Below are 13,940 nucleotides of genomic sequence, written 5' to 3'. Positions count from 1 at the left end.
GAACTTGTTTGAGCTTCTGGCGTTTTGGAGTGAAGATGTGAACAATCTCCATAGAGAATAATTGATTTTTTTTTCCCCTTCAGCGTTTTGTAGCTTGAGGCTTCAAGCTACAAAACGCTCAGGTGTGAGTGGGGCCTAAGAAGCACAGCAACGCATCATGAGGTGTTGACAGGCGGTTTGATGAGTTTTCATTGATTTCAAAAGGGAAACACATCTGGGGGAAAAACGCTGGGGTGCAACTAAGTTATAAATGCCAACTGTCTGGCTGTCATTGCTGATCAAACGGCTTTAGTATTATTTCGCCAGATCATAAGTTTTGACTGCATTCTGACTTTTTAACCTGCATTGATAATCCAGGTCAGTGACTCAAAGTACTAAAGCCAAAGACAGCCAGGCAACTAGCATGTTTACAAGGAGGACAGCAATGGTGAACTCTATATCTCCATCAGTACAGGTTTACTTCAACATAGTTTTAAGATACTGTATGTGCTAGAAATGCACTTTGGCATGCATTTAATCAAAACAACCCCAGCCATTTTCTAGTTCTGAATGTAGTAGGAAAGGATCTTTGCACGGGTTTTGTAGCTGTCTGTTCTGTCACTGGGCAGATGTCCAGTCATTTCTATCCTTGTGACAGCAGGACAACAAATGATTACAATGAGGTCACCAGGACGATGATAAAAATCTCACAGATGTTCTAATCTAACACTTCCCTCAATCTACTAAAAAAAAAACTGTATGTTTGTTACCATTTCAGCCCCCATTGGACCAAAACGTGAAGAGAAGGGAAGACCTGTAACAGACAGCATTTTGATGGATGTCCTAGCTAAAAAGAAAGGATTTTGTCTGGAGTTGGCCTTTAAAATACCAGCAGATAGTGGGCAACAAATATCTGCCATCTAAACCAAACCTGCCATAATCCATTTCAGAAATAAAAGACTGAAAACGCGGTATTGTGTGGAAAAGTTGTTTTTCCTGTCACTGGCATAACATTTGAAGGTGTCAACTTATCGTCATCAATACATTTAACTATACAAATAACCTCGGGTCATTTTACCTATAGGTTTAAAGATGTGAACTTTATTCAGAATATGTTGCAATACTATGGTATTTGCAGTTTAGCTTTTCCAGGAATACCATGGTCTTTATTCAGTAACGTAGTGCAAAGTGCAGTGATTTGCTGCAGGATACATGGAGCAATCAAGACTTACCCTAGCCATACACACACAGATTTCTAAACTGCGTGGATGGCCCTGTCGGCTATTGCATGCAGGCAGGTAGGCAGCTGTCCGATTACCTGAACATCTGAGTACAGGATACAGTTACTTTTCAGTCAACAATTTTACACCCCAGGTCCTTTGATTTTTTTATTTCAAACTTGTCAAGCAATCACCAGTATTTCAAGCCACTTTTGGGCAGATTTAGAGGACAACTGCATATATAGTAAAAAGTAGATTAGTTATCCTTTTCATCTCCCTAAACTAAACACTTACCTCAATTCCTCATTCCCCATTTACCTCCTTCAGCCTGGGTTCACACTGCTGCGAATCCTGAGTGGTTTAGATGCGGTTAGGGAACCAAAGATTCGCATGTCACTTGAATAGAATAGATATGTGTTTGGTTCACATATCAGCATTGCGAATTTGATGCAGGGAAAAAAATAAATAAATCTAATAAAAATAAATAAAATAAAAAAAAAGGCTCCTGTGCTTTTTTTGGTGCGGGTGCAATGCGAACTTCTATCCTGAAATGCAAAATTTGTTCGTACCTCCACGCTGTAAATCGCACTGTAAATTCGCACCACACCCCGGACAAAAATCCGCATTAAATTCACACCATATCGCAGCGCTGCAGTGTGAACCCAGGCTCCCTGTTTCCTAGGGTTGGGCATTTTCTACAGCTTTCACCCAATGGCGACCCTAGGGGGGGGCCAGAGGGGGCCCTGACCCCCCCAACATTATGCTGTGCCCCACCATGTGCCCCCCCCCAAAAAAAAAATTTTTTTTTTTTTTTTTACAAAAAAATCAATGTCTAAGAGGGAGAGAGTCCCCAGTCAGCTCCTGCGGGTGATTCCTCCCCCCTCCCCTGCTCGCTGACACTGCATAATGCGAGCGTTCACACAACCACGGCCGCCTGATCTGCTCCTTCACCTGCATCCTCATTGGCAGGGAGAAGAGCGAGTTGCAGGAAGGACTCCACCAGGACTTTCAGTTACTGAAAAAACAGACTGATTTCTCCCGTCCTTAGGACAGGAGGACCAGCCTGTAAATTCCAAGAGATGCCAGACCAGAGCTGTCAATAGCAGGGGCAGGACAGCAAGAGGAGGCTGGGGAACCCCACAGTGGCAGAACACCAGGGCCCGGAGGCAAGACAACCTTTGCAACCCTGATAGTTCTCCCACTGCTTTGGATCCTTATATTTTCTTGGTATGCTGGTGACATATATCTCTTGTTTTCTGCCACCCTGGGGGACCCCAATACAGTAGGAAGGGAGCTCACTGCAGAACATGTGAAAGGGCCCGTTGTGGGGTCGTAGTAAAGGGCCCCAGGATATATATATATATATATATATATATATATATATATATACACACACACACATTTTATAGTTGCCCCCCTACTTTTGTCCCTGTCCCCCCATGTGCCCCCCCTAAATTTGAAAGCTGGAGACGCCACTGCTTTCACCACACTTGCACAGTGAACCCTTATAGAATTGAATACTCTGTACACTACTGAGACTAGAGACGCTCAAAGCGTGGCTCCATTAAAGTCTTATGCCGCGTACACACGGTCTGATTTTCCGACGGGAAATGTTGGATGTGAGCTTGTTGTCGGAAAGTCCGACCGTGTGTATGCTCCATCGAACATTTGCTGTTGGACTTTCCGCCAACAAATGTTTGATAGCAGGTTCTCAAATTTTCTGCCAACTAAACTTGTTGTCGGAAAGTCCGATTATGTGTACACAAGTCCGTCACACAAAAGTTTACGCATGCTCTGAATCAAGCAGAAGGAGCCGCACTGGCTATTGAACTTCCTTTTTCTCGCCTCGTCGTACGTCTTGTACGTCACCGCGTTCTCACGTTCAGAATTGTTGGCCAACATTTGTGTGACCATGTGTATGCAAGCCAACAACCTTCGAACAAAAATCCACGGTTTTGTTAGCGGAAAGTCCGATAGTGTGTACACGGCATAAGGGCATTCACTGCGTAGGTGCACAAAGCACTAAAGAAGATTGAGAACAACAACAGTGGAGGTCAAATTGGTGAACTAAAGACTCCAATCCTAATACTACAAGTTTAGCGGTAATAGCTTTAAAGAGTACCAACTTAAGGTGAATGTGATCATGCACACCGGAATTTACAGATACCAAACAATCACTAAAAACACTTTAAAAGCAAGCCCTCATACATCTCTGAAAATTAATTTCTCCACAATGCTTATAGATACAATATTCACCACACAGGCACTGTGGTTTTCTACTACAGCAGAATTTGGGCAGCTGTCAACCTTCCGATGTAAACAACCAAAAAGTATTTCTAAGTTATCCTGATAACCGTCCGTTTCTTAATATCTGTTGTGATCTTAGAGCATAAATGACACATTAAAAGCGGCTAGAAAGCGAAGCAATGACTTGTTTTAAACGCTTGTTATGCATATAGTTCAATGCCCATAGTTTGGCCACAGGCGCACTTTATGTGTAGTTAGCCACAGAAGCATTCAACCTGCAAAAAGTCAGACCAGGAAATAATGAATTCTGATAGGCTGCTATGAATTGCAGCACATAAGAATTACCAATTAAGACCCGGTCATCTTGCGAATTCAGGAAAGGTTGACAGGTTCTATGCAACCCCCACCCAATGACCACTTTATACTCGCCTCTCGGGTGCTTCCCCTTCATTCCTCCTATTGTGTCCACCACTGCCAAATACCCAGAGCAGGTGACTTCTATCAATGATGCAGTACTCAATCACTAGGCCCAAGCATGACCGAGGGTGTGACATCACCACTTGTGATTTGATACTGTCAGACAATAGGTATTTTGGTGGCTGCAATGGAGGAAGGAATGGCAAAAGAGCACTAGAGAGGCAAGTATAAGTTGGTCAGGTGTTGGCTTTACACAGACGCTGTCACGAACAAGGGTGGCAGGGCCTCTTTATGGTTTGAGGGAAAAGGCATTGCTAAATCTAGCACTGTGAACAGAAATTCCCCTTCAAAACACTAAAGGGCTTCCAGTTAGATGGCATACATGATCTTGTTACGGGCAACTACTAGCTTGAAAAGGTCATTAGTACTACGATGGTTGGAAATGTCCAGTGCTGAAAAGACGGGGACATTCTAGCCCAGAATAAGTGACTGGGTTCAACAAGTCCATAGGTTTTAAGGATGTCAACTACAAGGTTATGGATGTCTAACCTTTTGGTATAGAGGACAGGTACAGAAATATGCAATTTGTATGGAGTTATCTGCAGAGATACAAAGGTTTCAGCCAATTCAGAGAGCAGCAAAATGCCCAATTACAGAGAAGGAAAACAAGGTTACTGAAACATATAAAACAAAGTTTCCTGGTTGCATTCAAACATGTTATAAAAAGTTCCTGTTATTTATTGAAAGCAGCGTGACAGTAATAGGTACCTTGTTTGTAGCAGTAGCACTGGATCCAGTGACCACGGGCACATTCGTCACTTGAACAGACAAGTAGTTGTTGTCTATCAGTGGCCATGCTCCCTCCACTTTACAAGTCTGAAAATGGTCTTTAAAAGTCCTTAGATGAGGGTCCCCAAACAAGCCACAAAAGAGGTAATTGGGCTGCGTCTGCTCCCCTACCCTTAGTTCCCGTGCTGTCACTCTACTATGAAAGTTACAAAGGTCGTTGGCAAATTCTGGATTGGTTGAAGAAGTGGGGCCATCCTTGGAGCAATTCCTCTGGCTCATCAGATCGCTGATACCCAACACAGCAGAATGGTAAACTAGGTTTCCACGGCATGCTTTTGAAGTTCTATGCGTACAGCCAGCATAGGCCCGCAAGGCCTTACAGAATTCAGAGTCAAAGCCATCGCTCCCTGTGTTTAGGTGTGAGGTTAATGACACAAAGTCGGTTGTGCACTTCTGAATACGACACTGCGTCTGCTGATGACAGTAGCCTGCAAGAACAGAAAAGAGAAGAAGGTGGTTATAAAACACTTCAAACATCCAAAAGCTATATAAACTGTGCTTGTAAAATTACAACAGCAAAAACTAGTACAGAGGCACTCATGGGTGAAATTAAAGAGCTGATAGATCTCTAAAATACCCATTTGTTTACATGAAAACACCTTTAACCCCTTGCTGTTGACCCTTTTAAATAACCAGTGATGGTAGGCTGAGATCACACTTATGCGTTTACATAATTAGGGTGCGCAAATTGCAGTGATAAGGTGCCCCTTCTACTGGATCCCATTCATCGGTACTTGACAGTGAGCTATCTGTGACAGCTCATCACTGTTGTGGGGGTCACAGATCAAGTGCGCCCACACAACAACATAGCGCCACAAAAATGTGACAACTCACGTTATGGCTTACCTCCGTATAGCCACATATATGTGCAACACAGGGGAGAAGCGGTTTACAATATTCACAGAAGAATCTGGAAGCATTTCAAAAGCTTATCAAAAACAGAAAATATTTGTGAAGGCGAGCCGATTTGATAGGCAGACCCACTTAAATATATAACGTTTTACTATATCGCAAAGTTAAAGCCCAACTGAACTTGAGGTTTAAGTTTAAATCAGCTAAAATATATTCCAGGCGTTCAAAAGGCTTACAATTCGTTTTCTTAAGAAAGCAACAACAGCCTAAGTAGAGAAGCCTGTCCCTTGCAAGCATGCTGCAGAGAAGGCCCCTTACTGCATGGAAACAGTGGTCTCCCTGCAGAGGTCCAACACGCCCTTTGATGTGATTAGATACTCTCTAGACTCTTTCTCCCTGCTGATTGAGTAACTAGTGCTGACTCAGTTGGTGGTTTGTCAGATCCCTGCACAGAGGACACTGCTTCCACATAGAAAGCAAGGGTTTTCTTTTGCAACAGCTGGCCGGGGACAGGCTTTTCTACTCAGGCTGTTGCTTCTTTCTAAAGAAAACCAACTGTAAATCTCTGCACACCCTTCGATTTGATGCACTTGGATGGTATTTAGGAACTAGGGTATTTAACACTTTGGTCTCTACGGTGTAAAAAAAAAAAAAAAAAAAGAGAAAGAAAAGCAAGCGCATTTCAGCACACAAGAGGCACAGGTGTTGCGTAAAGCTCACTGCCAGCAGCCTGTCAAAATCTGAAATGGCAGCTGTCCGCACATCTGCGCATAAGACCCCTTTCACACTGAGGTGGTTTCCAGGAGTTTTAGCACCTGTAAACTGCCTCCCATTGATTTCAGTGTGACTTTTCACACTGGGGCGGTGCGCTTGCGGGAGGTTAGGAAAAGTCCTGCAAACAGCATCTTTGAGGCGGTTTGGGAGTGCTGTATACAGCGCTCCCAAAACACTCTTGCCCATTTAAATGAGTGGGCAGTGCTTTCAAAGCTTCTGAAAATCGATTCGGAAGCGCCGCAACACGGGCGCTTTTAACCCCTTCTTCGGCCGCTAGCAGGGGCTAAAAAGCACCCCGCTAGCTGCCAAAAAGTGCCGATTAAACAGCGCTGCTTGTTTCAGCGCTTTAGCGCTAACGAGGCCCAGTGTGAAAGGGTTTTACTTATTCTTGTTTTCAAGGCCGTATGCGTACAAGGAAGGTTAGCGTTCGTGGCACATGCCCCTGTACACAAATACCACTTGGCTGATTTGACAGGCTGCTGGCAGCGGCTGTATGTACTCACCTGTGCCTCCCAGGTGCCAAAATACACCTGTTTTTTTTTCGCGCTGTGAGCCAAAAGCACTCGTGTACATGAAGCCTAGCCGATTTAAATTGAAATTCAGTTGAGCTTTAAATACATTGCCAAAGATCCCATTTACCGCAGAAGATTACTACAATCCATTCTGACTATTTCAGTAGAAATAAAACCTTCCTTTTCGAGCAAATTTAACATCCTCTGCCTACCTGGAAAATGTAAATTTGGTGAAATGGGTTGCAGATCTCACAACTAGCTGCAATAAGCATATACAGCATGCGCCAACAGTTTACACGGCGCTTTACAATGTAGAGGGGGGACAGCACAATTACAGTACAGTTCAATACAGAAGGGACAGGAGGGCCCTGCTCGTACAGCTTACATTCTAAAGGGAGGGGGTGGTGGTACAAAAGATAATAGATGCAGGGAATGATTTGATGGGGGTGGCTCGGGGACAGTTGTTAGGTGGGTGTGGGATAGGCTTCCCTGAATAGGTGAGTTTTCGGGGATTTCCTAAAGGTGGACAGGTTAGGGGCTGATCGGATCTACTGGGGCAGGGAGTTCCAGAGGATGGGAGAGGCTCTGGAGAAGTCCTGAAGGTGAGCATGAGAGGAAGCAACAAGGGAGCTAGAAAGCAGGAGGTCCTAGGAGGAGCGGAGGGGACGATTTGGGCGATATCTGCAGATGAGGCTGGTGATGTAGCTGGGGGCGATGTTGTGGTTAGCATTTTGAATTTTATACGGTGGGGTAGGGGAAGCCAGTGAAGGGATTGGCAGAGAGGGGCAGCAGTTACGGATCGGTTAGTGAGGTGTATTAGTCTAGCAGCAGCATTCATAATAGACTGAAGGGGGATAGCCTGCGTAAGGGTAGGCCATTAAGGAGAGAGTTGCAGTAGTCAAGGCGGGAAATAATCAAGGAGTGAATAAGTTGCTTTGTGGGGTCATTAGTCAGGTAGGGTCGAATTCTGGAGATGTTGCGGAGGTTAAGGCGGCAGGATTTAGCCAGTGTTTGGCTATGGGGGCTGAAGGAAAGGTCACAGTCAGGACCCTGGCATGTGTGGAGGGACCAATGGTTGTGCTGTTGATCTTAATGTTAAAGTCATGGGGGGGGGGACCGGGAAGGAGGAAATATTACAAGCTTAGTTTTAGAAAGATTGAGTTTGAGAAAGTGGTGTGACATCCATACCGATATGTCATTCAGTAGGTTTGAGATTCGTGAGGAGATCGAGGGGGCAAGTTGAGGAGTGGCGAGATAGATCTGGGTGTCATCGGCGTAGAGGTGGTATTGGAAGCCATGTGAGGTGATCAACTAACACAGGGAAGAGGTATAGAGCGAGAATAGGAGGGGCCCAAGAACGGAGCCTTGGGGTACCCCAACAGAGAGAGGAAGAGCGGAGGAGATGGAGTTGTGACACTGAAAGTGTGCTGAGATAGGTAGGAGGAGAACCAGGATAAAGCAGAATCACAGAGGCCAAAGGAATGTAGAGTCTTTTCTGTGCATCCTATCCAGGAAAGTATTTACTGTGCATGCTATCCTACCCTATCCAAGAGAGTCTTTTCTGTGCACCCCATCCTTTTCAGGAGAGTCTTTTCTGTGCACCCCATCCTTTTCAGGAGAGTCTTTTCTGTGCACCCCATCCTTTTCAGGAGAGTCTTTTCTGTGCACCCCATCCTTTTCAGGAGAGTCTTTTCTGTGCACCCCATCCTTTTCAGGAGAGTCTTTTCTGTGCACCCCATCCTTTTCAGGAGAGTCTTTTCTGTGCACCCCATCCTTTTCAGGAGAGTCTTTTCTGTGCACCCCATCCTTTTCAGGAGAGTCTTTTCTGTGCACCCCATCCTTTTCAGGAGAGTCTTTTCTGTGCATCCTATCCTTTTCAGGAGAGTCTTTTCTGTGCACCCCATCCTTTTCAGGAGAGTCTTTTCTGTGCACCCCATCCTTTTCAGGAGAGTCTTTTCTGTGCACCCCATCCTTTTCAGGAGAGTCTTTTCTGTGCACCCTATCCTTTTCAGAAAAGTCTTTTCTGTGCACCCCATCCTTTTCAGGAGAGTCTTTTCTGTGCACCCTATCCTTTTCAGAAGAGTCTTTTCTGTGCACCCTATCCTTTTCAGAAAAGTCTTTTCTGTGCACCCTATCCTTTTCAGAAAAGTCTTTTCTGTGCACCCTATCCTTTTCAGAAAAGTCTTTTCTGTGCATCCTAGCCAGGAGAATCTTTACTGTGCATCTGATCCTACCCTATCCAGGAGAGTCTACAAAATAAAAATTTCCCCCCATTTTTACAGCTGGTATAGGCACACCCACATTCTGCCACTTTCAGATTTAACTGGTGGTTGAGGATGATGGGAATTTAATATAAAGAAGGATTACAGGTAATTACACTTGGCACAGTTTTACAATAACATACGTGATTCACTGAATATACATACTAACTAAATATTTTTTACTTTTGCCTGGAGCTCTACAATCAACACCACACAGAGCAAACAATTTGGAAAAAAAATAAAAATTTCGAGCTTCACACTGGATTTTTGTGGCCATTAGGTTTGACCACCCTGATGTTTCTTTACAGCCTGGGAAACACTGCCAGGAAAACACAGGTGGTAAGCGAATATTCCAATCCATGTACATACAGTAAAGAAAAAAAAAAAAAAATGCAGCTCACATTTCAAGCTATGCAAAACAGAATTGTAGCTAAGCTCTTCCAGCAGACAGAGAGGAACTTAGTTCAACGAGGCCTGGAGCAAATCAAATTTCAAGCTCGCTCTGCCTTTCCCAAGATGACTTGGAACAATAACAACGTATGCTGCAATCAGACAAGATACATTTCCCCTGACTGCCATTTCTTCAAAGGTCAGAAAATCTAAACAAATAAAAAAAAGCCACACAGCTGACCTCCACCGACTGAGACGAGGACTTACAGAACGTCTAGAAAACTGCACCTTCGGGAGATCTGTACATAATGGCCGTGACAGGCCCTGAACTGCAAATAATCAAAGTATGCGCTGTCATTTCTGAGCCTCTGCAACCATCGGCCATAAATAATATTAAACTATGCATTAAAAGAATGAAAGTTTTGAAGGGAGTAAATGAGTTGAGTGAAAGGAGATCAACGCCAAGGATCAGTTGACCCGCCACTGGGTGACACTGCCCTAAGAGATGTATGAAAATATAAACCGACTCAAACAAAGCCCAACCCGTGTTACTAAGCAACAGGATTCTAAGGGCACCTTCACATGGGAGGTGGACGCATATGAGCATCCAATCATTTTCACCTTTGTTGTGTTGCACTTCAATTGCTCTTAAAGCTTCAACGTCCTGTACATCACTGACCCAGAACTAATATGCAGCCAGTGAAGTAAAAAGTCAAGAAATAGCTGTTTGTGTCCGTGTGTAAAGTGAATGGTTTTATAATTATAAATCAGCTGCTGCACATGCAGGGCTCTAATGAGGAAACTTGCAGGGTCTGTATCTCACCAAAAATGACATTTTGTGGCAGGGGATGTTCAAAATCTAATTTGTATCTTAGTGAAGATTTCTGGGAAAATCAGTAAGTCAATCACTCAAGAAGGAAATGACATATCATGGGGGGTGTTCTGTACACTATCGGTGTACAGAACGCCTCCGGGTAGCCATATTGAATTGTACAGTGCAGAGAAATGAAAAGGTAATTTTTAATAACATTCAATCACAATATCACTTGTGTTGCAATTGTAACTGCTAAACTATTTTTTAATTGCTAGTTTTTTTCCCCCCACAAAAGTGGAGTTACCCTTTACATTAGTGGCCATTATCCTGTTTCCTCCATCCTCCACCCCAAACAGTATTTCCAATGTTATACTTTCTGCATAAGTGCCACTCCATGTTTCTCTTAATTGGGCACTACTCATTTCCTAAGACCAGTGGTCTCCAAAATGTGGCCCTTTGCTTACTTTTATCCAGCCCTTGTGGCACCATTTTCATTCACTGATACCAACAATGAGGCAAATTACCTCCATTGACACCAATGAAGGAGCAGAATGCCTCCCATTAACACCAACGATGGGGCACAATTTCTCTCAATGATACCAACAATGGGGCCCAATGACAGCAATAATGGGGAACAATTTCTCCCAATGACACACACGATGGGGCACCGTTTCTTCCACTGACACCAACAATGGGGTGCTATCCCTCCCACTGACACCAACCATGAGGCATTGTTTATTCCAAATTACATTGAGACCTTTTCTACTCCCAATGGCCACAGTCCAGCCCCTCTTAAGTCTGAAGGACAGTAAACTGATCCTTTGTTCAGAAAGTTTGGAGACCCCCACCCTAGACTACTTGGACTCTATGGACATTTCTGTTCCTGTTATTACACCAACTTAGTAATGTCTATGTGAGATTGTCTTTTTTTCTGTTCTTGCTTTGTACAAAACTTAAATACATAGAATTACCTCTAAATTTGTATCTATTGGGAGAAGGTTTGCTCCTTACATTGAGAGGATCATTACATTGGTGCTTAATTGGGAAAATGCGCCTAACATTGCAGCTTGGTAGAAAGAATGTCTCATTCGTGGTCAATGGAAAAAAAGCCTCCCACCCCTACAGATAGCCACAATTGCCATTAGTGGTCACTTTACAGATTTCTCATCACCCAAGGAACCCATAACAACCCCCGAGGAACCATAGAGTTCCTTGGAACCCTGGTTGAGAAATGGTGCTTTAAAAACAGTACAGCCACAGTTGAGCTGAACAACTATGGAACTATCAACTTTTGAAGTAGCCAGCACTGGTGTGTCTCATACTTCTTTTACTAGAAGTGGTTAGCACCCATCTGAGCCAGGGCCAAAACTACTGAAATATTGTCTTCCACCCTATTAATGAATTGTGCAATTAGCACTCACTCCAGCAGGATCATGAAGGAGAGCGGTACAAACAAATGAGGCACTTAGTACTCACAAGCCTTGAAGTCTATACCAATTTTAACAAAGCCTCAGCTCAATACACTTTATTTGTTCAAAGTAACAGACAATGATCTGTGCAGGTTATTAGCACATGCCAAATACCCCTTTCTGATGCTGATCTGTACATGGCAAGATCATTTCTACAGAGATAGGTGCCATTTCCAAAGTGGAGCAATGTTCTTATGAGGTTAGTGTGCAATTCTGCAATATGGCCTTGACATGGTTATTTTTTCTACATCAGAGACTCGAAAGACTACCAAGGCTTTGTGTCCTCTCAGACGTAAGCTCAGCAATTTTAATTTGTGATGTCTAGCGACTCTTTTCAATGCAGAAGGCAGGTCAGCTTTAATACAATCCAGGTAGTCCTTAGCGGGATTCAAGCTTAGAATTTATTATGGCCTTGCTGCATATAGATTTCTGATTTAGAAGCCTCATCAATTTAAGGTTTTATCTCTTTGAACATCCTGTACAGCCTACACCCAGAAATATCCATTATTCATACATTTATAATGACAGTGCACACTTTGGTTAGACAGGGTGCCTAAAAGAAAAGAGAAAACACTACTGTCAGAATGCCAGAGCAATGCTTAGTAAAAAAACAAGCTTGGGGAGCCAGCCAAGAAAGGCCATGAAATGTATGAGTAAGCAGCCTCTGCCCCATTTCATCTCCATTCAGGAAATGCATGCATTGCTTTGTTGAAATCAGAAGCCTTTGCCTGGCATTTGGATAGGATTACAAAGAGCTAATGCTTTGATTGATTTACATTTCCAATTTATTTTTAATATTTAGCATTAGATATCTAGGCCTCAGAAGCAGAGCAATTTGATTGAGTACTTATCTGCATCTTGGAAGAGAATTTAAAGTACACCTGTCATTTATGACTTACTGTTGTGAGACCCATTTTGACATGCATCGAAATTCTAAAGAATGCAGCCTATCAATTATATGGAAAGCAGGAGCATCATCAACATTCATAGGACACTGCGGAAAAGTAAAATAATTGGTTCAATCCAATGGTTTTTTAGATCAACAAAATGGTTGCTTGAATGGAGCATGTCAGGGGATTTCCCACTTCAACGGAAAGGTGGCCCCTTATTAGTTCCCACCATGCAGTTATCAGGGAGGGTCTAACCCTCACACTCAACTCTAAAGCAATTGTTAATACCTCCACCCCAACATGACATTATTGTGACAGACTAAGTTAATCCATCCTAATACAAAAATATTTGTAAGATCACCATTATATAAGCAGACATCCCAACCTGCAAAAACTAATTTCAGGGAGGTGGCAAGCTCATTTCAGGGAGGTCACGCTCTGTGCCGACACCCCCCCCCCCATTAATAATAAAATAATAATTTAAAGGTAATTAATAATATAAAAGATAAATGTTGTGTCACACTCACCAACAATGCAGCCTCACTGTGCCCATTTGCAGCCTCATCAGTGCCAAAAATGCAGCCTCACTGTGCCCATTTGCAGCCTCGTCAGTGCCAAAAATGCAGCCTCACTGTGCCCATCTGCAGCCTCGTCGGTGCCCATCAATGCAGCCTCACTGTGCCCATCGGCAGCCTCATCAGTGACCATCCGTAGCCTCATCAGTGCCCATCCGTAGCCTCATCAGTGCCCATCCGTAGCCTCATCAGTGCCCATCCGTAGCCTCATCAGTGCCCATCTGCAGCCTCGCCAGTACCTTGATTACACACAGCGGGTGTCTCCCGCTGTGTCATGCAGCTGCAGTCTTAACTGTTCGGCGGCCATCCACTGTAACAAAGTCCTGCCTCCTCATCCATGATAGACGGTCAACTGAACACTGATACAATGCTGGGAAATTGAATCAGTGTTCCATCTATCATGGATGCAGATCCAGACGGGGCTTTGTTACAGTGGACAGGCGCAGAACAGTTAAGACCGCAGCTGCATGACACAGCAGGAGACACCCACTGTTTGTGATTACTCCAGGCTGAGTGGCAGTGCAGGCTCAGCCGGGAGATTGTGCTGCACTCGCGGGTGTCCGTGAGCCCGCCATCAAACGCAGGAGTATCCCTCAAGTCGCGGGAGACTTGAGACGTCTGTATATGATGATCAAGGGCCAGTTTACCCGAATGAATGCCAGCTGGCACCCAACTTATGGTCCTAAAGAAG

The 13,940-nt window shown here is 43.9% G+C and overlaps 1 protein-coding gene across 3 annotated transcripts in view; it reads right to left on the bottom strand.

The window, feature by feature from the left end:
- Positions 1 to 13,940, bottom strand: part of RGMB (repulsive guidance molecule BMP co-receptor b) — a 107,282-nt gene that overhangs the window by 35,937 nt on the left and 57,405 nt on the right. For all 3 annotated transcript variants that reach the window (XM_073624562.1, XM_073624564.1, XM_073624563.1), the window contains one exon: positions 4,632 to 5,140. In XM_073624562.1, the coding sequence (XP_073480663.1) occupies positions 4,632 to 5,140 (509 nt within the window). The remainder of the gene's footprint in view (positions 1 to 4,631; positions 5,141 to 13,940) is intronic.

Source organism: Aquarana catesbeiana, linkage group LG01 (assembly GCF_042186555.1).
Source record: "Aquarana catesbeiana isolate 2022-GZ linkage group LG01, ASM4218655v1, whole genome shotgun sequence".
Taxonomy (NCBI): domain Eukaryota; kingdom Metazoa; phylum Chordata; class Amphibia; order Anura; family Ranidae; genus Aquarana; species Aquarana catesbeiana.
The sequence above is the reverse complement of the archived record's forward strand: the minus strand, read 5'-3'. Positions and strand labels throughout refer to the sequence as shown.